The sequence below is a fragment of the Pteropus alecto genome, unplaced genomic scaffold (genome assembly GCF_000325575.1).
Source record: "Pteropus alecto unplaced genomic scaffold, ASM32557v1 scaffold131, whole genome shotgun sequence".
In the NCBI taxonomy this organism is placed as follows: Eukaryota; Metazoa; Chordata; class Mammalia; order Chiroptera; family Pteropodidae; genus Pteropus; species Pteropus alecto.
In genome coordinates this window covers 22,659,628-22,687,590 of record NW_006434709.1, presented here as the reverse complement: position 1 = coordinate 22,687,590, position 27,963 = coordinate 22,659,628, and the positions used below count along the sequence as shown (strand labels likewise).

Here is a 27,963-nt window from a genome sequence, read left to right as displayed (position 1 = left end):
ATAAATTTGCAAAACCACTTAAAAGAGCAATTGGCAGGATCTTTCGAGCTCAATACTGCATATGAGATCTAGAAATTTGTCCTACATACACACCCTTTTATTTACACAAGATCACGTACAATGAGATCCACTGTTCGTAATATCCAAGAACAAAAAATATATATAAATATCTATCTATAGATTTGTTATATAAATGAATTTGTCAAAATTATTAGGTTGAATTATATAAAATTGATATCAGCAATTTTATGACTCTATACTATGTACGCAAAAAAAGGGATGAGGAGCAGTACTGTGCTTTGATGTGGAACATTCTGGTGCATAATAATACATATATTATGCTATAGTTGTGTGCATGTGTGTGTGCATGCACACGTGCGTGTTAATAAGATACTCAAGAAACTGTTAACACCTGTTGTGGCCTCTAGGGAGGGAGCCTGGGAGCCTAATGCAGGATGCAAACTCACTTTTTACTTTACTCCCTTTTGTATTGTTAAATCCTTTACAACATGTCACATATCATTTTTCTAATTTAAAAAATATTTTTAGGAAAAAATTAAAAGCATGCCTAACTAGAAGAGCAATCACCATGATGGAGTTGTCAGCAGCTTGAATCAACCAGCACAACCCCAGGAGTGCCACAATAGGAAAAGTTACACCCTTCCTACCCCAAGCTTTCAGATTTAAATGCACGAGACATTTTCAATCACATTTCTAACAGTCACGTACAATGTAACAATACATGGTGTAATAAAAATTTCCAACAAATCACACATCAATGTCCACCACATTACCTAGAGTCTCTTTCATGTCCTTACAAGAATTTTCTCCACAATAAGTTAAATGAGGAGAAAAAAGCAAAAAAAATTTTTTCTTTGATTTTTTCTTATGCACTTTAATTACCTTACAGAAAAATAAATCTACATCATTTCATCTATCTTCCAATCTAGATCAATAATGAAAATATAAACACACATTAAGCACTTACTCAAGTATCAAGCATCTTTCTAAAAAATTTACACAATTAATTTAATTTCGTAACTGAATGCAATAGGTTTTGTTATTTTTCCCACTTTTATATGAGAAAACTGACGTACAGAGAAGTCACTTGCTCATGCCACACAGCGAATAAATGAATGGCAGATTAATAATACATACACACTGATTATGTAGTATATCGAATCTCGGCTGAGATTTACATATCTCCTTGTAGCTGTAATCAATGTATACTTGTTATTTTCTGTTCCTTGCTTGATATATTTTGTTTATTCATGCTCCTATTTGGATGACGATTTCTTTAGGTTATGTGCAGGATAAGGACACTGAAGAATAGAAAGGCTACTCTTCCACCATTGGAAACTGGCTACAGAGGACTGGCTGGGCTCCTCCCTGGAGGTTTTAAGAGGCTGCTACTATTCTGCAGGACCTCTTTTCCCCATAACCACCTTCACTGAGCTGCCCTTGCTTTTTTCACTTCCCCCTTAGCAGACAGCTCTCTCCTAGGTTAGTAAACTGGGTCTCTACCTCCTAACTGCATTGCAGGTTCTCCACTGTTGTTACTCTGGCTTCTGTTTTGGTAACATAGGCACCAGATCCATACGCTTTCTTTATAGGTAAACAGGGACCAATGACCCTCTACAAAGAAACAACCAAATTCTTGACTCTACATCCAATACTTGCTCTGCTAAGGCAGGAAGGCTACTCATTGCATATCAGTCTCCATCAAAGATCAGAGTGTGCTTCTGTGAAAACTCACAGGCAATTACTACAAATAATCCTTACCTCTTCTGACTCCTGGCATAATCAATTCCATTTTCAACCCAAATACATGAACTGAATGCATTTGGACAAAACCTGAGGTTCAGGCATACCTCGGAAATATTGTGGGGTTGATTCCCTACCATAACAAAGTGAGTATCGCAATAAAGCAAGTTGTAATCTTTTTGCTGGTGGAAGGTCTTGCTTTCGGTTTGTAAAAAACACGACACCTGCGAAGCACAATCAAGCAAAATACAACAAAATGAGGTGTGTCTGTAGTATATATCTTGCTAGGAACTCTGTCCTGCTAGTGTGACTAAGTAGAGATGGCTTCTAAAACCTAAGAAAGTGGTTATGATGCTTTGTCAATGTGGCAGTATTTTTTTTTTAACTTTTGAGATGAAGAATTGCAACCATTTAACATACAAAAGAAGACAGAATGGTATTATGAACCTGCAAGTACCCAGCCCCATCTACCATCAACCATCAGCCTACAGCCAATTCCACACCTGCATCCACTTCCCTCCTCAAGCATTATTTTGAAATATTTTAAAATCTCAGGTGTGGGCATGTGTTCCAGAACCCTTTCTCATCCTTGGTTGACTGGTGGGTCAACCAAGTGTTCAAAAAGGAAAGAAAGCAGGAAATGTCCCTGGGTTCAGTCTGGGTCTCATGAGGCCAGTCAGTTCTAGCCAGCCCTGGAGTAAGGATGGGTGGACAATCTATTAACTTGGATGTGGTCCTAAGCTCATGGAGAACATTAACTCATTCATCAAGCGATAAAGCTATGAGTACCTACAGTAAGCCAGACTCTACAGAGCCACCAGGAGGTCTATAAAGATGAATTAAAAATAGAACTTTAGTTATGTAAGATGTTATTTTATGTTATTATTGGAGGAAACTGGATGAAGGGTACACCGGAACTGTCTATACTATTTTCGCAACATCTTGTGAGTACAGTTATTTCAAAAAACAAAATTTAAACAACAAAAGTTATAACTTAGCTTTTAAAAGTTTACAACTTAGTGAAAGGTAAGATATCCCTTCCTCTACGACAACCTTATCCATATAAACTCAAATATAAAATGTAGACAGTGATAAATGTTATAATATTAATGTACATTAAGTTTAGAAGAAGTAAGTTTTCCTTCATTTGAGGGATGATGGAAAGCTTCTTTGAGAAAGTGGCAACTGAATTATTATGAAAGACTTGCACAAACAAAGGCAGGAGAGTGCTGGTAAATTTGGGAAAGTGAAAGCAATTACATTTAAGAAGTAAAAAAAACCCAAAAAACTAAGGGAGGTAGCAGGTGATAAAGATGGAAACGTAAATTGGGGCCTGAAGTTTGATGGCAATAATCATGGGTACCATTTATGAAATGACTGCAATGAAGCTGGTACTTTAAATATACCATGTCATATTTATAGGTACATATGTACTTGGAAATAGAGCCAGGTCATCAAATTGTAAACAGTGGTTATCCCAGGAAAAAGAGGAAGATTGGTAGGTAAAGAATTGTAAACATAGGAATCTTTTTTTTTTTTTTTTACTATAAGTATCTATGAAGAGTTGATTTTTTCACAATTAGAATGTATTCAAGTATTAACTATGTGATTTTTAAAATAACTTTTAAGTATACGTTATTATTACTCTTCAGGGCCAACAAATTGGTCATTGCTATTGTATTATCCGTTTTTCACAGATGAGGAAACCATCTCTAGGCTAAGTCAGTGGCCTTGCTGGGTGCTGGGTCTGCAGCATGAACATTTCTGCTAGGGGAGAGACTGAAAACAGAAAGTCTGGTTAGGAAACTACTAAAATATTCAAAAACAGAATCGAGGTCAGAAATCAAGCAGTGATAGTGGAAAAAAGGAGAGGAGGGGCCAGGTCAGAAAACGCACACAGGCAGAAAAGCATCATGGTGCTCAGAGAACATGGAGCCTTACTCGGCTGTAAAGTGAGGTGTGCACTGGGATGAAGAAGTGAATGCAGGAATTATGGTTGGGTGTGTACACTGAGGCCTTATGGCAAAGCTGATGGGTTCGGAAAGTCAAGCTACATCCTTAAAGCCAAAGGGAACCCATTAAAGATTTGGCAACAGGTGAATTCATTCATTCAATAAGCATTTCTTAAGAGGTTACTATATGCTAGGCATATTGCCAAGCCTGCGAGCTGGGAAGAGATCATGTGTACTGCGAGAATAAATATCGGGCAGGAGGTTATGGGATGACTAAAGGGTATCCACACAGTCAGGAGACTATGACAGAGGCAAGAGAAATGGACGGCCCAAACTGGTAGGAGATGATGGAAAGAATGGAACGGAAAGGAACGCAATGGAACAGAACGAAATGAAATGAAGGGAGATAGATGTCAGAAGACTTCAACAAGACCCTGCCACTGGCTGGCTGTCAGAGGCACAGAGTCATAGCTACAAGGATGTGAGCAGACAGATGCCCAGCAGTCAGCAGACATTCATCACCACCCCAGACCTCCCAAAGAGATATGACAAAATAATGTACTTGTGTTGATTTTTAAAAAATTAAAAATAACACATTACAATCCCTACTTCATACCACATGCAAAAATTAATGAAATAGAATATAGTTCTAAAGATAAAAGATAAAACCATAAAGATTTTAGAAGAAAACATCGGAATCATCTTTTCGACTTGGCAGTGGGAAAACTTTATGTTCACAAACAGGAAACCCATATGGCAAAAAATTATATGAAAAGATGCTCAACTTCACTAGTTATCAGGAAAATGCAAATTAATCACAATGAGATACCATACACTCCCACTAGAATAGCCAAAATTAAAGTGACTGACAATATCTACGATACCTCACTAGTGTTAGTGAGGATGTAAAGCGACTGGAATTCTCATACACTGCTGGTAGGAGTATAAAACAGTACAACCACCTTGGAAAGCAGTTTGTCGGTATCTTAAAAATTAAACATACATCTGTCCTATGATCTAGTAATTCCACTCCTAGGTATGTATCCAAGAGAAAAAAAAAAACATGTCCATAAAAACACTTAAACATGAATGTTCATAACAGGTTTATTCATTACTAAAAACAAGAAGTCGTCTCAATGCCCGTCAACTGGTGAACTGATAAACAAAATGCGGTATATTCAGTATATTTATATAATGGAATATTACAAAAAGGAATGAGCTTTCCTCAAAAAGTTAAATGCAGAATTACCATAAGGCCCCGCAATTCCATTCCTAGGTATACACACAAAAGAAATGAAAAATGTATGTTCACTCAAAAATTCATGCACGAATGCTCATAACAGCATTATTCATAAAAGTCAAAAAGTGCAAACAATCCAAATGTCCATCAGTCGATGAATGGATAAACAAAATGGGGCATAACCATACAATAGATTATTATCCAATCACTGAAAGGAACAATGATACATGCTACGACATGGATGAACCTGGAAAACATTATGCTCAGTGAAACAAGCCAAACGCAAAAGGCTCCATATTGTGTAACTGCATTTACTTGACATGTCTAGAATATGTAAATCCATAGAGACAGAAAGTAGATTAGTGGTTGTCAGGGGAGAGGAGGAGGGACTGGGAAGTGACTGTTAACAGGTAGGAGGTTTCTTTTTAGGGTAATCAAAATGTTCTGGAACAGTGGTGATGGTTGCACGATATAGTTAATATAGTAAAAATCACCGAATTGTACTCTTTAAAATGGTGGATTTTATTATGTGAATTATATCTCAATTTTTAAAAGGAATGAACTACAGATACAAACAACACATGGATGAATTTTTAAAAACATACTGCTGATCAAAAAAAACCAGACATGAAAGAGTACATACTATACAACTCTGTGTCAGAAATCAGTGACTGAAATCAGTTGCTGCCTAAGGCAGTAAGATGGAAGGAAACTTTTTAGGGTGGGAGAAATGTTCTATATCTTGACTGGGATAGTAATAACACAAATATATACATTTGTCAAATGTCAATCAAAATGTATACTTAAAAATGGGTTTATTTCATTTAATGTAAATTATATCTTGTTAAAATTGAAAAGTTTTAAAGTCTGACAACATGTAGAAATAGCAAAGATTGAGCAACAAGACTCTTATTCACTACTGGTAAGAGAAGAAATCAGTAGAACCACACTCAAGGGCTATTAGCAACATCTAGGAGAGATGCACAAACCTTTCAGTGTAGCAACTCTAGTACTGGGTAGATACATTAAAGAAATTCTCCTATATGTACACTGAGGTATGAACAAAACTATTCATTGCAGCACTACAGTAATAGCAAAATTTCCACCGACAGAAGAACAAATAAATCAATGCTTACTGCATTACAGTTAAAGTGAAAGGGCTATAACTATAGATACCAACACACACAAACTTCAAAAACGTAAAGCTGAGCTAAAGGTTGAGGTAAACAGGTAAGCTGCCGATTCCATTGATGATACCATTTTATAAAAGTGGTTTTAAATATGCAAAACAGCCTTATATTTTATGTGTAGATACATACACGTATAATAAAAGCATGCCTAAGGAGTATGCTTAAATGTGTGGAAATAATAACATCAAAATCAAGAAAGTGGCTATTTCTGTGGGAAATAGGAAAGAAGCATCCAGTGGACTCAACTGTATTTTTATCTCTTATTTCTTAAGTTGTTTGGTAGGTACAATCTATATTTTTTTACATGCCTGAAAGACTTTATAATGGTTTTATGCATAATTTCTTCTTCTACCTCTGTAAAACATGTCTTTTATTTCACAGATTGATTTGTTCTGCTTCTTAAGTTTTGGATAGTTGTAGTCAAAGAAAACACATTTTGATTGGCATAAGGAATTCTACTTTTTTAATGGTTAAGTTTTGCTCTATTTTCAATAGTCTCTTGTATTTTAAAAAAATTCTTTAGAGCATTTGCTGTAATGCCTTAAAGCACCAACATTTAAATAAGTTATACAGATTAATTGAGAAATAGGAACAATTTGTCTTAAAAGCCCATTGTATATTGTACTCTTAGCTAGTAAATCTTAATTTTTATCTTTATACAAACTGAAAAATTCTGCACTTTCATTTACTTGCTGTAAAATGACATATGTAAAAATCACTATCAATTAAATTCAATGTGGTCCTTAATTTGGTTCTTGTGATTCAAGTCGAAGTTCCCTACATATCATTTACAAGCGCAAAGGTGGTGGTGCTGTCTCACAGAAAGCAATGGGGTTTCAGCCAAGCACACAAGCTCTGGAACCGAACCCCGGCTGATTCCCAGCTCTCTCATGTTCCGTGACCCACAGTAAATCACTTGGCTTCTCTATTGCCTTCCCTGTAGCCTGATATACTAATAACCTAAGAGTGCTTTGTCTAAATAAGGCAATTCATGTGTTGCTGGGCATAAAATAGAGAGCTCTGTAATATTTACTTCACTTACTCCCATCTCACTTACTCACTTACTCTCATATACAAAGGTGCTCACAGGGTGACATGCAGACTAACCATACTGCTTCAAAGAATTTTCTTTAGAGTGACAAAAATGAAAATGTTTGTTTTTTCTCAAAACATAATATATCATACCATACCGTCATATCCTTGGTAATCATAAATTAACGCAAATAAATAAAAGGGTGAATAAAGCCTTATCATGAAGAGGCATTTTATAAAAGCCAAAAACTTAATGTTGTCTCCCAGGCATTTCAGTATCAATATTTAGAGTTTAAACGCTTCCTTAGCATCCTGTCCCCTTCCTGCAAAGGTTAAAGTTACTATGTCACTTGGGGAGCAGCGGCCCCTCCCAATGCCCCTTCCCCGATTATCTTCATCTCCAGACACTTCATGACACCGTCTCAACTTACTGACCTATAGCAATGCAGTGCTTCAAAACCATCCCCGCAGCTCTTGCCTGCCTCTAGCCCACTACACAGTTCCTTAGCATCCTGTCCCCTTCCTGCAAAGGTTAAAGTTACTATGTCACTTGGGGAGCAGCGGCCCCTCCCAATGCCCCTTCCCCGATTATCCTCATCTCCAGACACTTCATGACACCGTCTCAACTTACTGACCTATAGCAATGCAGTCCTTCAAAACCATCCCCGCAGCTCTTGCCTGCCTCTAGCCCACTGCATAGTCCCCAAACTTTTTGCTCATATCACCCCTGAAAGAATTTCTATATATCACCCTCAGACATTTTTATTTTGACAATTCTTAAGTTAAAATAGCTAAAAAGCATGCAAATTCTAGCATGTTGTAATATTAACATTTAAAAAATGAAATTGTTACATCACTTTTTAAAAAATATCTAATGAATCCAAATACTATAGTGTTTTGATACAACCCACCAACTCTCATTTAAAAAACACACACTAACAAACTCTTCCTTAACATAAATTATACATTGTTACCTTTTCTCATAAAACCCATATTTCCATTTCACTTCTCCCACATAATTTTGCTCTGATGTAATATTTTTCATGCTTGAAAAAAATCTAAACATCCTATCGTACTTCTTTGCAATAATAAAATTATGCTTATATCTTTAATTATCTTAATTTCCTATTAATCTGTAATTTAATTTCCTACAAGCTGTTATTTTTTCATTGAGTTGTCATTACAAAATTCTGTATGTAACCAATTAAAAAGTAAGATTTTATTTGAACCACATCTTTTAATGACATGGATAGGTTTTTTTTCTTTTTAATTAGTTCGTATCTTTTTAGCTGTTGGATATTTTACATGCTAATTAATAAATGAAGAATGCTTATTGGTAGAATGAATGACATAGATTCAGCATCACTTCTATTCCAATTTTTTGCTTTTACAGATAAAAGGGCTGAAAATTCTTATTTACTTAAACAAGTAGAGGAAAACAGAAATTATATTATAGGAATGTTATTCAATTTTTTTACCTCCTTCCAAGTATATGTAAAAAATATTATATTTTGATCTATTATCAAAAATTCTTTTACACCTATGTACTATTTCTATAGAAGTTTGACTTGAATATAATTATGAAGAATCCATCAGACAAGTTCAAATTAAGGGACATCTACGAAACAACTGACCTAGACTTTCAAAAACATATGTTAAATAATATCCTAAATGTGATCATTGTACTGTTAGATGGGAAAATGTCCTTATTTTTAGATGAGTGCCTAAGTATTTAGGGGGTGAAGTCTCAAGATGCTTGCAACCAACTCTCAAAATTTTCAGTAAAGTAATAATAATTATAGATAGATGATAGATAGCTAAATCAAATGAATCATCATAATAATCATATTATAATAGATGATATAAACAAATGAAGCAAACTCTTCACAACTGGTGAATCCAGGTGGAACATATAAGGCTGTTCGTTGTATTTTGCTTGCAACCTTCCTATGTGTTTGATATTTATAAAATTAAAATTTGGGACAATTATTTTTAATGATTTATCTGCTGTAAAACCAATTGTTTTTCAAATTTGTTAAAAGCAAAAACTGACAATCACCTAACTTGCAATAGGGTTTGTTGTCCATCATTAGAGTCATTCACTTTCTCACTTCCTAGGAAGTACTGCATAAAAAATTCTCAGACCAAGAATTATCCAGTGACTGCTAAATAAACTGGTTACTCTTCTACTTTGAAGCACCAGTTCTAAAACTGATAATATTAGAGAGGGTTGGGATATTAAAATATTTCCATACATCTTTGACAATACAACATTTTTATTATTTGCATCTTATCATGTGCTTTCAATACATTTTCATCAAAACCTTGGAATTACACACCTAGCTTATTCAGCTTATGGAAAATGCCCACCATGTAATTGAACTTGCAAAGTCAGTCCTCCTTGTCAAATCAATCATTCAAATCAGATATACTTTCTTAAGGAATAGACTGATTTTTTTTTTTCAATTCAAATGATGTATAAATATATTTCCCTATGACAACCTTCTAACTTTTGAATTCTACCACAGAGAGAGAAAAAGAGGGAGAGAGGGAAGGGGAGGAGAGAAAAAGAATTGAAAGAAAAAAAGATGATTGCTATAAAAAAGAAAAAGAAAATAAAGTAGTATTGGATTATAATTTTTATAAAAAAGAAAAGATGATTGCGCATTGCCATGAGTCTGCTGCCTGGATGATATAAGATACTTCTGGATACTTTCTCATGGATCCAATTCTTTCAGATTTTCCTACCAATGTCCTCTTTGTTTTGCTATCAAAAGACTCTCTCAGAGAATGGCAGAGGCAAAATTACTAAAAGAAATATATTCTGTGTCATCTCTTTCATTAACATCCATAGGTTTTTATACCCTGAGACAATACACCTTAATAAGATTCAGGATGGTAAGAGAAATGCTCTTCATTTGTAAACTAGGAGAAGGAATTATAAAAGAACACTGCCTTCACCGTAGGCATGCTCTGAAGCAGACTGTTTCATGAAAGTGAACATACTAAAGTTGAGGGATTGGAAACTGGTGCCTTTAAAATTGTGGCTCTCAAATTTTTGGTCTTAGGACTCTTTTACACTTAAAAATTACTGAGGACCCAATACTTAGCATAAATAGATATTAAAACTAGGACTTCTGAAAGATACTTATTTGTTCAATTTAAAACAACAAATCTATTACATATAAATAACATTTTTTAATGACAAATAAGTACATTTTCCAAAACCAAAACAAGTGAGTGAGCAAAGTGACATCTTTTACCTTTCTACAAATCTCACTAATGTCTGGCTTCATATAAGACAGCTTAATTATCCTATCTGTTTCCACATTAAATATGCTGTTTTAAAGTATATGAGGAGAATTTAGCCTTACAAAAATAGGTAGTGAGAAAAGGGAAGTATACTCTAATAGCCTTTTCTGATAAATGCGGATATACTTCTTTGATACTACACCAAAACTCGAAAAGTGGTAGTTTCTTAAAGGTTAACTGCAATATAGAAACTGAAATCATATCATTGAACTTCTGATATTTGGTTACATTAAAACCTGCTGGTCCCTCTGACACTGGGAGTGGATCTTCTGTCCACGCATAGTTTGGTAACATCAGGTATTGGTCATTTAGCCTGTACCGGTTGGTTACTGAATGACACTGCTCTTCCAATGTTAATACATTTCGTTCTATAATATTTTACAAATCGCATTAATATCACCACCAACCTCATCAGAAAAGTTGTTAAATATTGGGGAGCTGGCAAGCACGCAGTGGCAGGTTCTAGTGTTCTGAATGTCTTAATTTTTTACTTGGAAGCTTTAATTTTATCTTTGGCAACAAATATTGTCCGTTGTCTTCCTTGAAGTGACAGACTCACCTAGTTCATTTATGAGAAAATGTCTGCTACATACTCAACTCTAACTAACCACAGTTTGTCATTCTTTCAAAATAAATGATATTTCATGAAAAAAGCAACTAGTTCAGCTCGCAACTCATCCAATTGCACCAGTGCTTCTCTTTAAGACAGACTGTATTTCAGTGTTCCTCATAAGTACTTCCCGAAACTTCCCATTTCATCCATAGAATATTTTAAAATATATGCTTAAGGGTCAAGGTATAATAAAATTAATAATTTGACTGCTTTGTCAAGGGATTCTTAGATGAACCTTTATTTTTATTTTTTTAAACTGTAAGTATGTGGTGGTGGAGAATACAACTAACAATCTGAGTCCTCTGCCAATTCTACTGTGTTCTTATGCCCGGCATTCAGGAAATGCAGCGTAGACTTAAGCCTTTCCATGACACCCCAGGCTGCCCTAGCTCTGCTCCCAAACCTGTGCTCCCTTGTATAGCCCGTACCATCTCACCTTCTTATCATCAATGACTGTGGCTCTTCCTCCCAATGTACAGGAAGCTTCCAGAGAAGGGCAAGGGCTGTCTTAGTTATGCCTCAAGGCTGCCTGAGTTATTCCGTGTATTAATAAATATGACTCACTCCTTTTTGAAATGTACTTCCCATTTTATTTCCTATAAAATCAAACTTTTAACATGTTACAAAAATACAGTCCCTGATTTAACAGGACCTATCTCATGAATCCCAGTTTTGATCATTCATCCCTCCCCCAGCCATCTCCCTCATTTACCAATTCAGAGTAAATTGGGTGAATCTACATCTATAATCTGAAATCAATACAGACAGTCCCTAATTTATAAGTACTTGACTTCCCACACCAACCATAAATACTAATAAAAGCCCCCACTTTACCAGAACCCCTATGATAGAAAAATAAGCTCTGGTTAGGGAAAGTTCTTTGGGAAAACAGCAATCTGTGAGTCAGGGTGGTCCTCACTGAGATCCAAGGGCAGCATTTGGCATTGGGCTGGTTAGAATACAAGAATCAGTAATCTAATCCTCAATTCTCAGTTCTCAAAACAGGTACTATCTCTATCCTTACTTTACAAACGAGGAAACTCAGGCGTGGAGAAGGAATGTGACTGAGGAAGCACAGCTGGGCAGGCCCAGGCCCTGTGTCAAACCATTCTAGACCAGGGGTTGGCAAACTTATCCTGTAAAGGGCCGAATAGTAAATGTTTTAAGCTCTGCAGGCCACACAGTCTCTGTTGCAACTATTCAACTCTGCTGATATCATGGGAAAGCTGCCATAGGCAATATGTAAATGAGTGAGTGTGGCTGTGCTCCAATAAAATTCTATTTACGGACACTAAAATTTGAATGTCAGATAATTTTTATGCATCATAAAACAATATTTTCTTTTGATTTTTTTTTTTACCATTTAAACATGTGAAAACCATTCATAGATCAGGGGCTGCAGAAAAATAGGTAGTGGGTCTGAGCGGTCTGCAGACCACAGTTTTCCTACCCCTTCTCCAGACCACCACCAGTCCTGCAAGGACTGGGTATAGGGGACAAGTAGAAACTCTTTTCATTGAATGATGTCAGAAGCAAACTTGGCAGATTACAACAATATCTTTACCCAAAAAATGAAAAAAGAAACCCTGCCACCACAACCTGGACCAACATGACCATCAGCTGCCTAGATCCAGGACTCAAGGCAGCCCCTCTGAGTGCTGAGTTGCAACTGTGGCCCTAACTGACCTCAATGGTTTCATCCATCTTTGTCCCCTAGAATCTGTTCTCCACTCCTGAGTCACAGTGATCTTTAAAACTAAGTCAAATTACGTCTTCTGCTTAAAACCTACAATCAAATACAAATCCAAAGTCCTTACCATTTTCTCTTTTAAAAAAGAAGACTATCAAAAATAAATCCTTTTAGTCGATGCATCTCTAAGGCTGTATAAGATCTATATTCCTCCACCTTCACCCCCAATTCTCTACCAGTCTGCTTCCTTGCTGTTCCTCCAACAGACCAAAGTCACATACACCTCAGGGGACTGCACTTATTGTGCTGTATGCTTGGAACTCTCTCGCCCAGGTATCTTCCTGGCTGCCTCCTGCATCCCTCTTGGTCCTTGTTCAGACATCCATTACCTTATCACAGAGGCCTTTCCTGATCATGTTTCATACATACTCTAAACTCCTTATCCTGCTTTCTTTCTTCATAGCACTTATCATCTGTTATGTATTTATTTATTAGAATATATGGTTCTTGAAGGCAGGGACTCTGTTTTGTTCACTGCCATATACCCAGCATCTAGACAGTCCCAGATACTTAGTAGATGTTCAATAAATGTCTGTTGAATATAATGTATAAATGACTAGTATGCAAATTATATCTCAATAGAGCATTTATATTTTTAAAAGGAGATTATTTCCAAATGTTTGCTATTAACATATTAGTAATATTAGTATTCTATCCATTATTAATTGCATTATTATAATAGTTATTATTAATAATGCTGAATTTCATTCATATTTTAGGGGAAAATTTGGCAATATCTATCAAAAAAATTTTAAACGCAATCCTTTTGACCTGGCTATTTTTCCCTTTTGGAGTTTATCCAACATATACACTCATATCAATTTGCAAAGATACATGAAAAAGATTGTGCTCTGCAGTACTGTTTGAAAAACTAGAGTCAAACTAATCATTCCACAGCAGGGTAGATCAGGGACAAGGAAATCAAATCCCAAGTCACCTATTAAATCTTAAGCTATCTAAATCCTAGTCATAAAATGGAGATAATAATAGTACTACCTCATAGGATTGTTATGAGGCTTAGATGACAAAATACCTTTAAAAACTTAACAAGTTACTAGCATATATTAATTATTTATTAAATATTGACTATTGCAGCCATTACTATTTTCAACTGGACAGACACTTGTTGAATGAATTGTGGGCTTTCCATATGATGGAATAGTATATGAATTTTAAAAGAATAAGGAAGATTTATATGCACTGATATGGAAAGAGTTCCAGGATGCTAAGTAAAAAAAGGAAATTGCTAAACAAGATTATAGAATGATCCCAGTTATAATATTTTAATCTATATAATATGTATATAATTACATATGTATATATACACATATGTGTGTGTGTATTTTTATATGTGCATAGAACATTTCTGGAAGAATACTCAGAAACTGGGTAATGGGACTGACGAGAAAGGAGCATGTTTACTCTTCACTTCATAGCACTTAGAACCATACTTTTTTCCAATGAGCAAATTTCTTATTTTTAAAAATTAAAAGAAAAATGTTAAAGAGGACTTGCTTACCAAAAGGTAGGGAAAAAAGCACTTGATTAAAGAGAAGTTATTGACAAAAGAAAGTTTCCACTGAATTCTGAAATTGGCAGCGGGTAGAAAAACCCTATACATATACTAAAAGAAACAGTCCACTGTGAAAGAACAGACTTTAACTGAGGCTCTAGGTCATGTACAATCCTATCAGAAATCTATTAATTACTGGCTTCTGAAAATATTCACCTTATCTGCTACAGACTTCCACCTTCAGTTTCAAATACTATTTTTATTTTTAAAGTACTTAATAACTTATCGGATTTGTGTAATACTGACCGAAAAGGCAATAGAAATAATACAATTGATTTTTAAATTTCCATCACCTGGTGTTTCATTGTGATTATTTCATTTTTTAAACTTGGGCTTAAAATAACACCAGAAGAAATTTAAACATCTTTACATTTCCTCAAATTCTCACCACTACAATACAAATTAAAGATCAAAGTTCTAACATAAAGCAACTGTTAGAAATAATTTCCAACGAACAGATTAAAATTATGGCAAGACTTTGCATGCTAAGGAGATTTAAAAGTCAAAAAAGAACACTGCAGCTGAGACTGAGGGAATCGAAGTTCAGAAGCAAAAGAGACCAAAAAGAAACAACTACTTTATATCTCACCCTTTTCTCAAAGTTTTGACTAGCAAAGAGCATCTCTTTACGAAATAGGCAGCAGTACTTAGTAATTTTAAAAGATGACTATATATCTATATGTTAAAATACCAAAAGAACATTAATCTCCTTGGCAGTGTTGGAATGATACTCAGATGTTACTGTGAGGCAAACTGTCTAAAAAATCTTCAGTTTGTCCTATCAATCAGATATAACATTAAGAACATCACCATTCTAATATTAGTTACCAGAATTGTGCATTAAGGGAAGTTGTGAATATTTTCAACGAAGATCTTTAACAGAAGGAGCAGTCCTCTCAATGAGATAGATGGTTTTGGTTGTACAAAAGGGAAAATGGCACATGACCCTTCTCCCACCGACCTTCAAAAGATCTGTCTTTGAGAGACTTCTCCACACAACACCCCCAAATGGAAAACAGATCCTGTAGGAAAGAACTAGTTTCCCACCTCACTATATGTGTGCCAAGGCAGTAAAGCAAGAGGGACTCCAATGTCTGTGGGCCCTGTATCACTTTACTCAAAAAATAATACCTCACACACTGTCCTAGTACTGGCAGATGTGTCATCATTAGTAACATAATAAAAATCCATCTTTTGAACTGAATCCAATCACTTCTCACCATCTCCATTGCAACTCAAGCCCTGCCTCTCTCACCTGCCAGGTCTTGCTGACTCTGGCATTGCCCTCTCGGTCCATTCTCTACCAAGTAGTCAGTGGTGTTTTTAAAACACATCATATACCTTTCTTCTGCTTTAAAATCTTCCAAAGACTTCACTGTTGCACTTGAAATAAAATCTAAACTCATTCCCACGTCACACAGGCCCTGCCTGATAGGTCCCTGTCTCCCTAAAACCTCATCTACCCCTCTCCCACCTTTAGACTAAGTGCTAGCTTACATGAAACTTCCTCCTGTTCTGTAGACAAGCCAAGTCCATTGCCATCTCAGAGTGTCTGCTTTTGCTGTTCCCTCTGTCCAGAATATTCTTCCCTCCCTCTTCCAGGACTGGATCTTTCTCATTGTTCAGGTCTCAAGCCACCTCCTCACATCCTATGCAAAGGAGCACTCCTGCTGCTTTCTAGACTGATTTTCTTTCACTATCTGAAATTCTTATTTATTTGCTGACTTTGTTGTCTGTCCCCCGCTTCTACTACCACCATTAGTCTACCAGCTCCCTATGAGCAAAAACCCTGTCTTATGTACCTCTGTATCAACAGTGCCTGGCATAGTCAGAAGAGTCAAAAAATGGTTGATAAATGGTTAGAATTCACAATTATTTTTTAATCATAATATATTTTTCCTCAATAAATAGATACTAAAAGTACAGCTGCTATGGTCTAGGCAATTGTGGTTTTCTCTAAATGGAGTCCTAAACTACAGAACAAAATATTTTTAATTCATATGATAAACAAAGGCCAATTTCTTAATTTTTTAAATCTTCAAACTAGGAAAGTCATTGACAAAATGAGCAAAAGGTATAAAAAGCTCACCAAAGAGTAAGATAAATGACCCCTAAATATACGTAAAGATGCGCAATTTTACTCAAAATAAGGCAAAAACAAATTATAACTACTAGATATCACTTTTCACCTTTCACCATGGTAAAGATCAAAATTAACACTTTGTAGATTATGAATAAACATGTTCTGTCACATATTGCTGATAGGAGCATAAACTGATATAATCTTTTTGGAAAGCAATTTGGAATTATCTATGAAAATTAAAAGTGCACATGCCCTTTGACTTAACTTTTAGGAATTTATCCTATGGATATATTTTCATAAAGCAAAAGAATATTCAGTACCACATATCCTGCAGCCAAAAAACAATGTAAATGTCCAGAAATTATGGGACATTCATACAACGGGATATTTTGCAGCTGCATAAAAGGATCAGGCAGCTCTTTACAGACTTGTATGGAACAATCTCTATGACATGTTGGTTAGTTAAAAAAGCAAATTTCAGAACAGTGTTATCTCACTGGTTTTTGTAAATATATATGATATGCTTGTGAATATATAAAATGCCTCTGAAATGACACAAAATACCATTACTTTGGTTATACCTAGAGAAAATAACTGAATTGCTAGGGAATGGAGAAAGGCATGCTTTTGGAGCTCTTGGACTTTAAACTATTATCTGTATGATTATTAATCATCTAAAACAAATCAATTTAGAAGACCATGTTCATACCCCAAAAGGTTTCATATTATTGATTTAGAAAACCTCTCAAGATTTCTTCCAAACTTCAGATTGTATGCCATTCCAAAATTTTAGAGGTTAATTGAAAATTTTGTATTATTCTTATCTTTATAACTTTTACACAATAAGTACTTGATAAATAATTGTTCCTTGATTTAACAGACTTTTTTCTCATTCCAGCACAAGATCTCATCCTCCTCAACTAAGAATTCCACTGCCTAAAGCCCACAGCCTTATCCTACACAACTATTCAATCACTGCAAGGGAAGATATATTCCTGTAAGGTTATATTTTGAAATGTAATATAAACAGTAGATATTTATTGTGCCGGAATAATAATTTTTTCTAGTAGCTATCATAATAAATAGAACAAGAGAATGTAGCTGCCTTCCAGGGCTTTTCAACACATCTAGTTTAGAAGCTAGGACATGTTAATATGAAAAAATAACTACTATGCTAGGAAGAATATTGTAGGTGCCAAATAAGTAGCACTAGTAAGTAATCCCTCAAGAAATTCAGGAGGAAAATAACATTTATTAGGGTAATAAGGAAAGGCTTCAAAAGAGAAATAGAATCTGAGTGCGGCTTGATGGATGATCCAGTTTCAATAGGCAAGGGAATGCACAGTAAGGCACATTTGGATAGTCTGGGAACCAGTGAACAGGCCAGGTTAGACAAATGGAGCCTGCAGGTGGCAGAAGTGCTCCTAGCTCCTGGAAGTCTACTTAATCAGTCCCTGGACCTGTATCCTTCCAATGCCCTGGATTAATTTTGATTCTTCCTAACAGCTCCCAAAGTTGTCATTTCTCCTCTTCTCGCCACCTCAAAGCAATCTAAGCTCTCATTCCCTCCCTCTGGAAAACTCTCTCCAAACTCATCCTCCTGTTTCCAGTCCCTCTAATTCTAATTCACAGTACACAATCACAACATTACTTTACATATATAACCCAAACCCACCAACAGCTAACTCCTTGTAACATAAAATGATTCTCCCGCTCATTCCAGTCCTTCTAACATCTGCTCTCCATCTACCACTAATGTCCCCTAAACATAAAAATTTCAAGCCCATGTCCACACTGTTTCTTTTACATGGAAAATCCTTATTTTGTTCCCAGGTGGGGCACACATGGTTGCACAGGCTGCAAACACTGTAATTTATATAAATGATACTCCCTGCCCATGTCAAGCAGTGTACAATCTCTGCAACCTCCCAAAGATAACTTATTTCCATCCTCCCTCACCTTGAAGGCCTCCCCAGAACAACTCAATTCAATTATTGGATTGATTGTGCCTCTGATTCCTACATCGCCAACTTGACTCCTTTTCTTTACAAATAAAAGTTATAATATTTAGAACACCAAGAGTATCTTGAACACAGCAGATAACTCAAAAGATGCTTGCAAATTACAATGGACTAAGTCCAGAAAGGAGGATTGTGGCATAAAGAGCCTTAAAGGCCAAGATAATTGGCCTTTAAGTTTCTACTTTACTTTGTAGATGCCAAATATGGCCAAATGTTCAGAATGATATTTCAGAAAGACTAATTTCAGCAACCATAAGCAAGCAGGGGCTGAGAGATAATACACAAAGTACCAGCTAAGGGGCCCTCTCAGTTGGAGACCTGTGGGAGGCTCCCTCTGTAATGTGCAGCCTCCTCAGTCATTCAGCCATCCTTCAGTTTATCTGTTTGGGATAACAGGTATTGGTTTGTATATACCTGTCAGTCCCTCAGAGTGAAGCTTGAAACTGGACCATTAAGCCAAGAAAAATATGCTTTTGCCTGAAATATCTGCGTCTCTAGGAAACAGTTCTGACTTGAATAATTATATACATACATAAAATACGTATACACAAATTAAGCATTACTCTTATCTTCTTCCTTCACTTCTTTTGCAGTCTTCCTCTTTTCCATCTGTCTCTTCCCTTTTTGGTTTCTTTCTCTCTCTCTCTTAAATTATTATTCATATCTCTCATTTCTTTCCAAATGCTTTACTTTAGTATCTCCAGGCTGCCCTCCTCTTCTCCCCAAACTCCCTCCATCCCCCTAAAATTATTGTTCAGGTTGACTGTTTTTGCTTATTTATTGATTTAGCCAACTCCCCTCAGTTTTTGTGCCAATAATTCAATTCTCCTATTTCCTTTGCTAATATAGCTTGAACCTTCACTAACCTTAGAATTCTGTAATTACTAGTGAATCATTTCAAGGCCAATCTCTCATGGCTTATTTTCCTATGACCCTTTAAAAGAATCAAGGGTACTTATCTATTTAGGTATATAAATTAATTTCATTGTACTGCTGAAGTAACAAATTAGTAATTCTTATCTGTGAATTGAAAACTCAGAACTTAATACACTAAACGAAATGAGTTTCCTAATGAATTTCCTTTCAAAGCATGTATCTTGGATTTCATGCCAAGATGGCCTATCATTAATGGACTCTGTAGTACTAGACAATTTTATTTACTTAGATTTCCATTAAAATATTTACTTTCCAAAGGAAGAATATGGTGAGGAAGTAATCCACTGCAACATCTAGGCACATAGCACCATTAGAAACATGCACATGCCTGTCATGAAAAGATTACCCAGTGCAACCTAATTTTAAAAATGAATAAAGAAGGAATCTTAAAACAGTACCAAAGGTAAAACAAAATATGAAATTTTGTATTTGTGCCCAAACAGGCTGTCTCCCTCAAAAGTCCAACTAGACTCTGCTTATTCTTCCTACCAAATATGCAAAATAAACTAGTACTAAGAACAAAGGCATGTTATCATTATTGAAAGGTAAGAATGATCTAAGGAAAGATTTAAATACTTTCCACTCATCCTTGTAAAGTGAAAAAATATATATTAACCACTCATATACTGTTTCTGGATTTAGGGCATTTCAGCTTTTTCTCCTCCCCCAAGGTAACGGTTTTTCCCTCCCCATACTGAAGATCCCCTATGAACGTCACGGCGTGACTCTTTGGTGGTGGCAGGTGCGTTGTTAACTCCATACTTTGTAGGAAAGGAGGAAAGAAAAGGGCACAGACATCCATCATTTAGAGTCTATGTTAAGTTAATCTCTTTTATAACAACAATGCCATTACAGTACATATTATGCAGAATGTATAATAGTTTAACAAGACTTCGTCTTTTCAAACACCACTAAAAATTGGCAAATAACTCAAACTGCTCTTAGCTCAATTTTAAATTGTTTAATACTAACAATAAAAGTTTAGAGAAATCTAATTAAGCAGTTGCTAATTGCTCAAAAGTAATCTACAAAGATGGGAGGGAGGCCTGTCATTATCTACCCCTCCCCAAGCCTGGCTAATGGCCCACAAGAAGGGCGTCTAGTGCATGGACCAAAGCCCGTCTGTGCTCTGGGAAAATTGGGGTGGGGAGTGAGGCCCAACGCGTCCCTTAGCTTAGCTTGCCACGCTCGGGGCCTCGCTGGACTCAGAACTAGATCAGCTAGGCCGCTCAGAGGCATACAGGACAGAGACGGGACCGACGGAACGGATGGACAGACGCGACAGGACGGACGCGACGGGCAAAGAAGCAATGCGTCCTACCCGGAGGGCTCCCTCCCAGGGCCGGCAGAGTACCTGCTCCGGTCATCCAGGCTGCGGTTGTCGGCTGCCGCGGCGCGCCAGTCAGGCAGTGTGCTAGCGCACAGCACCACCATGGACACGATCACGAACACCACTGACACGCTGGCCAGGATTTGCGCGGCCAGCGACGACGTGGGCTCCTCGAAGGTCCGCCGCATGCGCTCCAGCCAGCGCCTAGAGGGGGCCGTCTCGGCACCGCCGGGTCGCCCCTCGTCGCGGCCCAACGCGCCGGGCTCATCCGCGGAGTAGAAGGTGTAGGTGTCGGACATACGGTCGTCGAGGCGCCGCTGGCAGCAGTACTCAAGGTGTGCGCCCTCCAGTCCCCAGTAGATCATCTCATTGTAGAAGGAGAGTTCGCACATTCTCGGCGCGAAGCGCAGCTTGCCGTGGCCGCGCACGTAGAGCAGGATGAAGCCGAAGGCCTCCGAGTGCCGGTCAAAGAAGTACTCGTTGCGCTCGCGGTCGTAGTCGTCGCACACCTCGAGCACGTCGCGCTCCGAGCGGCAGCCGTGCAGCCGGCTCACGCGGCGCAAAGGGAAGTCCTTCAGCAGCTCCCGGGACAGCGAGTACCGGGCGCCGCCCACGTTCAGCACCACCGAGGCGGCCCCGCTGCGCCCGAAGGTCATGGCTGGCGGCCCTGAGGCCCCGAGGCCCGAGGGCGCCGCCGCCGTGCCCCGGCCGCCGCGCGAGGTCTACCTGATGTTAGCTGACCCGGGAGCGCGCCGTCGGGGACCACAGGCTGTCTGGCCCGCTGTGCCTCGGGGCTCCGCTCCTGCCCTTCGCTGTCCTAGTGGTCCCTCGTTTCTAGCCTCTTCGGCAGTCCAGCGTCGCTCCTAGAGACTCTCCCTCGGCGCGGCGGTACCTGCAGGTGGCCGGGAGTCCTCTCCCGCGCCAGTTCTGCGCCCCACTGGCCGAGAACGAGGATAGCAGCGCCGCTGCCCCTCGAGCCCTAGGGATGCCCCCTCCGAGGCCGGGGTGCCCCCTTTAAGGCAGGGGCGCTGTCCCCCCAGACGGGCACGGGCACCGGTGGAGATGCCAATGCGGGATGGCTCCCGGTCCCCGGCGCTCCCTCCCGCTGCAGCTCTGGCAACCGCCCCGCCGCCGTCCAGAGGCGACAGCAAAGTGAGCGGGTTCGGAGGCGACCAAGAGCCGGCTCTGAGAGAGGCGGGGGCGGGGCCTCCTTGCCTCCCAGCTCCGCTCCGCTCACCTCCCTCTGCGCGCCGCCCTCCTCTTCCCACCCGCGCCCGCACCTCCCTGGTTCGCTGGGGTTGGGATTCCCCCGCGCCCCGCCCTGGACCTCGGGCTCCCCGCCTCATGACGGTGTCCTCCCCCTCCGCTCCTGCCTGCAGTGGCCGGGAGGGGTCCATGGGGCGGGGAGCAAGGAGCCCCAGGGTGGAGGTGAGTGCCAAACCCCGCGGCCGGGGTGCCTCTCCCGAGTCCCACCCCCGGCCATCGGGATGACTTGGACAGCCTCCAAGGGCCCTTTTGACAGTCCCAAAGAGAGGAGACTGGATGGTAAGGAGAGGTGAGGACTGGGGTGCGGTATTTGAGGGGCGGAGACAGAAGGCGTTTGGAGAGCTTTTTCCAGAAAGTATCCGGAACCCAGCCCGGTTTCTGAGACCGCCCAAAGGATTTCTCAGAGAAAGCATCCCAGCAACTGTTTTTCTTGTCGACTTTGCTCTTCCTCTCCCGGTGTGGAGATCACGTACCGTGTGCTCCGAAGGCGGCCACACACCCCAGCACCCAGCCTCGGTGCTACCCTCCCACGGAAGGGAGCAGCTCCAGCCCCCTCTTTCTGGGGCACCGGTCCTAAGAGGGCGCCTACGTGTAGTGCGCCTGGACCCCATCATGAAGCTTTCTGTACAGTAGGGTGAAAGTCTGAGAAGAATCGCCTTGCCACTGGCAAGAACAGAACTGCTCGTTGCCTTCATCTGCATCCTCCTTTTCATAAAGTCTTGATTTCTTTCCCCCTTGCATCCTCAAGCCGGCTGCAGCACCAGCCCTCAGAGCTTTAAGAGCTTTTTAAGACTCCGCAGAGCGAACCGCCTTGCTCTCTGCTCTGATCAATGCCCGGGCAGTGGGTGCCGCTTGGCAGGGATTATTTTAAACTGCTACCAGCTAGTCACACGACATCCGACACCGGCAGCCCAGCCCACGAAGTGCCCGCCAGAGGCGAAACAGGTGAGTCGTAAGGCAAACTATGTTAAATGCAAAACAAATACTGGAAGGAAAAATAATGGTGGAGCAGGGTGGGATGCAGTCATCTGACCTGAGAGTAACCCAGTTGGTTACTGAGATGGGTTTTACTTTGCCCTTCACTTTTCATAATTTTGTAGGATTGTCCCGTGCCCACTAGAGGTCACCATAAAGAGCCATTTTGCTCTAGTTCTAGTATGGATTCCTATAGCGAAGAAGCAGACACCCCAAAACTGGAATGCTTTCTCTCACAAAGTAAAATCACTCTGGGTGGTTTCTTAAAGAATGAAAATCTCTATAAGTTGTTTACTCTAGACTTGGATAATTTATCTTAAAAGCACTTGATGTGATTAAAAGCTCAAAAGCAGGAGTTGTTTATTTGCTGAGTAGCTATTAAACCAGGAAAACATCCTGAAGGAAGTGAGTTTCCAGACAGAATCAAAGGCAGTGGTGGTCATGAGCTGATATAGAAAAAGAGCAGAGCATTCCAAGGAGAAAAATATCAAAAGTGAAGGATTAAAGTCTAAAGAAAGTTAATATATTTGCTTGGCTGAAAGGATGGGGATCTCAGTTGCAGAATTTAGATTTCATCCTATAAGCAATGAGATATCAGAAGGTTTTAATAATAGAAATGGCTTAATGAAAGCATTATCTTGGGAAGATTCCTTTGCCCTTTGGGGTATTCTGAGGAGAAGACTGTTTCTGTAACCCACCAATGAGAATCCCATCCCCAAATATTTGAAGATGAGAAAGGTTCCATTCTGAGAAACACTGAGACCAAGGGCTCAGCAGAGCTTAGAAATGGATTTGTTATAGGATATGAGGATGGAGAAGTTTGCAGATGTGAGCTGAGAGAAGAGCCTGGCTTCACACCAACAAGAGCCAATTCCTCGGGGAGTTGTTAAAAATACTTTCTAGAAGCATCACAAGCCACAGAACACAGAACAACTATTCCGCTGATTATTTGCTCCGACATTACTGTATTTATTTCCTGTGTTCTCTATCTAAAATCCCTTTAAAGTCTGTTGATTGAACCAGTTAAAGAAATATCACATTTTAAATTAAATTTTATCTCAGAAAACAAATTAATTTGATGGCAATATAATTTGTGCCTCCTAGGTATATTTTCATAAACTTTCTTAGCAATTGGTTTAAATCACTTCATTTGTTTCAAGAATAATATGTCTATTTGATTTTAATATCATCAATCACTGCTATAACAGCAAAAGCCATATCATTTTCTTAACAACAACAACAACAAAAACAACAGTAAGATGCAGAAATGATTGGCTTATCTGGTTTAGAAAGCATTCTTAAAAACAATTCTACTCCTTTGTACTTTGGAAAGAAGACTAGGTTAAGAATTATTATATCTAAATTCTTTTCTAGATTCTGGATGATATTTAGGGTCCTCATAAATGTTTAGTTTAGAATGCATTAAAATTCAAAGGTATCAGGCAGAATTTTAGAGTTTGAAAGAACCAAGAGATTTTTCTCATCTCAATTTATCAAACCCTTGTTTAAGGAGGAGTAAGAAAGCTTCAGCAATGTGGCTGTAACTTGCCTGAGGTTCCCCAGGCAGCAGCATAGCATCATGGTAGAGACAAGGCTAGAACCAGGTTTTCTAGTTCCAAACTTTAATCCCTCCATCTCCAGAGCCTCTATTGCTGCCACAACCTTCTAGCTGATCTCTTTGCACACCAGTTCTTTCTTCCCCCTGTGAATCCTATATTATGCCATCAAACAGCTCTTCCTTATGTTAAGTTTCATCATTACCCAATACAAGAACCAAAAAGGAGTATATATCCACAGAATTACAATATTACAATATTGTTGTCTGTACAAAAGTCCAAACTGGTTATTAGATCCCCCCATAGCTTGAAATCCTGCTGTACAACTTATTTACTAAGTGACCTGGAACAAATTCCTTAACCTCTTTGAGCCTTAGCTTTCTCCTCCATAGAAGAGAGATAATGATAGCTACATCAAAGGGGTGATGTGAGGATAAATGAGATGATTTGAGGGTGGCCTATAGTTTAGTGTGTGACTCTGGAAAAATTGCACTTCGTGTATGCTTCCACCAACCCAAACAGGCCTTGCTCATTCTCATTCCTGGATTCCAAATAAATACGAATTGGACAAGTGAATTGATTCATCTTAAAATGTGACTAATAGCAAATAAGTAACCAGAAACGTCAAATATTCAGTGAAAAGTTGTGACCCTAATGTACTGCTCACTCTCTGAATTGAACACATTCTTCCATCATTTTGCATTGCATGACTGGATGTGTTTAGGGACTCTAAATACCTTGCCCCGAAGATTCATAAGTTGAAATACTCTCTGAGCACTACCGGTTCTTGCAGCTTACTTATCAACTGTGCTTTAGAAAGCCCTCGCTCTGCTGTTAATTTATATTTCCAAGTGTTTGTGTTTATACCAGTTTATTTCTCAGCATCTGTAAGAATCAGTGGATGCTTCAAAAGTCAGCTTTTTGAATGGAAACATAGCTGCCAACGTCTCTAATTTTATATAAATTAAAGACTCCAATGACTTCACCCATTATGCATAATTACCCCTGTAGAGGATAAAGCTGTAACTTTCAATAAACTGTCCTCAGAACCATCCCACCACAAGGACCCCATTCTCAAAGGTGAGAAGCCAGCAAGGGATCATGTCATCCCATCCCACACCAATGTCTTTGCCTTTTTCTCTGCTCCAGGACACTTTATGCTCTTACTCAAGCAAAAGGAACACTATCGTCCTTACATTTCGAGCTTTGAGAGAATCATTGTGTATTCATTATAGGGAAGGCAAAATTTTACCTCTACTCACTTAGAGTTTTCAACTGGGCCTGAGAATTAGATTTACATAAAACATATTAGCAGGAGAAAAGCATGCAAATTTATTTAATATAAGTTTTATGTGGCATGGGAGTCCTCATAAGGAAATGACCCAAATAAGTGGCAAAACCTAAATGCTTTTATACCAGGCTGCACAAAGAGAGGCAACTGTAGAAAAGTAAAATATATGGGGAGGCTAAAGGAAGATAAGAAATATTTCAACAAGGTGTGTTTGTGCAAAATTCTCTAGGTTTCAAATTCCAGTCCTTGATGATAAGGGTGGTACTTTCCTCCTGATATAGGGAAGACATCTTCCTTTATGAGGGTTTTACCTCCTGCTTTTAGGAAGAAAAAAAGGGATACCACTTTTTAAGTGGTTTCAGCCCAAAATAATCTTCATGGCAATGTGACATGTTTTGGGTGGCATGTTCTGCTGCCTTTCATTATTAACAGCAAAAACATTATTGGTGCCATTACAGAACGGCCCCTCTTCTTTGTCATCTTCACCCAAGCCTCACTCCTGTCCTGCTGCTCTGTTGGATTGGGATGGCCTTTCCCACCACTGCTACATTCTCCTTGCCCCTTACAGGGACTGAGAGCCCCTTTTGTGTGTACCACAAGCTCAGCTTTCCACAAAAGCACTCTTGTTATCACCTTCATTTTCCAGACAAGAAAATGAGGTTTCAAGAGATTAGACTTGCTCAAGGTCCCATAGCCACCTCGTAAGTGCTGGACCCAGTAATGGAACGTAAAGTCCATACAAGCTCTCTTTGCTTGCCATGCTGGCTCACCGCCACCTCTCCTCTCTACCAAGCATCAAACACCCCTGGGGAGGGAGGAACAAGCTAAGTAATATCAGAAGAAGCAATCTGACACATTTTGAATGTGGGTCATTCTACAAGATAACTAATGTTTAAAAAGCCACCTTTTTATATTATGAAATATTTGAGATGATACAATATTTGATACTTGCTTCAAAATAAAGGCAGGGAGGGGCAAATTAATGAGGATATAGATGAAACAAAATTGACTATGAGTTGATAACTGTTGAAGCTGGGTAATTATATTAATCTCTCCCCATTTTTATTTATTTGAAATCGTCCATAATAAAAGAGTTAAAATAAAAAATTTAAACCTTGAGCTTCATTTAAGCTTATTCATATGGACAATTATTCCTCTAGACTAGACCAAAATGCACTCTTTCACCATATCTGTAATGAAGAGTCCCTCCAATTTCTCCAGAGTTTAAAAAAGCTCAGCACACATTTGGCCGTGGCTATTAAAATTCAATAAGCACACACCTCGTGGTCCAGCAATTTTAACACCAGAAATTTATCCTACCAATAGAGACACATATTTCACAAAGACATATCTTTAAGGATTCCTGCATTGTTTTTAATAGCAAAAGTCTAGAAACAACTTAAATGTCCATAATTCGGAGACCGATTATTTAAATAATAGCACATCCATGAATCTAATGCTATTGTTCAGATAGGCTCAAAGAGAACCATTTTTAAGCCAAACTGCTAAACAAAAAAGCCTAGATCCTGAGCTATGAGCTAAATTATTCATTCTTCATATTAAAGATATATAGAGATATAAATTTAGATATATGATATGATTTCTGAAAGGATACATAAAATACAGTTATGGGTGATTGTTTCTTCATTGAGAGACCAGGAAGTTTTGGGTAGATATGAGACTTACGTGTTATTGGTTATTCTAAAACTTGTCCTTTCTTTTTTAACCAAGTACAAGAATTACGTTTTCAGTTTTGAAAATAGTTTAGAAAAAAAGAAAATCTCAGCACATATCCTCCTACCAAATTCTCTCATTCTCTTTTTTTCCTCGGGCCCATCCTTGCTGTGTCCTTATGAGATAAACCTTACAAGATAAAACCTGAATGTCTGTTTCTCCTGGAACCTATTTTATTCTTTAAACCTTTTGAGGAGTCCTTATTGGGTCTTATCAGAATAATGTAGCACTTTGAGGCAAAGATGCAGCCTAGTAATCTAGCACTTGAAGCCAAGATGGAGAAGATCTCCACAGCAACCATGACATTGCCCTTGATGCTGTGGTAGATAAGGAGGAAGGTGACCC

At 38.6% G+C, this 27,963-nt stretch overlaps 1 protein-coding gene across 2 annotated transcripts in view; it reads right to left on the bottom strand.

Moving 5' to 3' along the window:
* KCNG3 (potassium voltage-gated channel modifier subfamily G member 3) overlaps nucleotides 1–22,050 on the bottom strand; it is a 28,746-nt gene extending 6,696 nt beyond the window's left edge. Inside the window, exon 1 of one of the 2 annotated variants that reach the window (XM_006909641.1) lies at nucleotides 20,788–22,050. In XM_006909641.1, coding sequence (XP_006909703.1) covers nucleotides 20,788–21,452 — 665 coding nt within the window. In that variant the 5' untranslated portion in view covers nucleotides 21,453–22,050. The remainder of the gene's footprint in view (nucleotides 1–20,787) is intronic. The other variant, XM_006909642.1, reaches the window with a different exon arrangement.
* Between the last annotated feature and the right edge of the window lie 5,913 nt (nucleotides 22,051–27,963).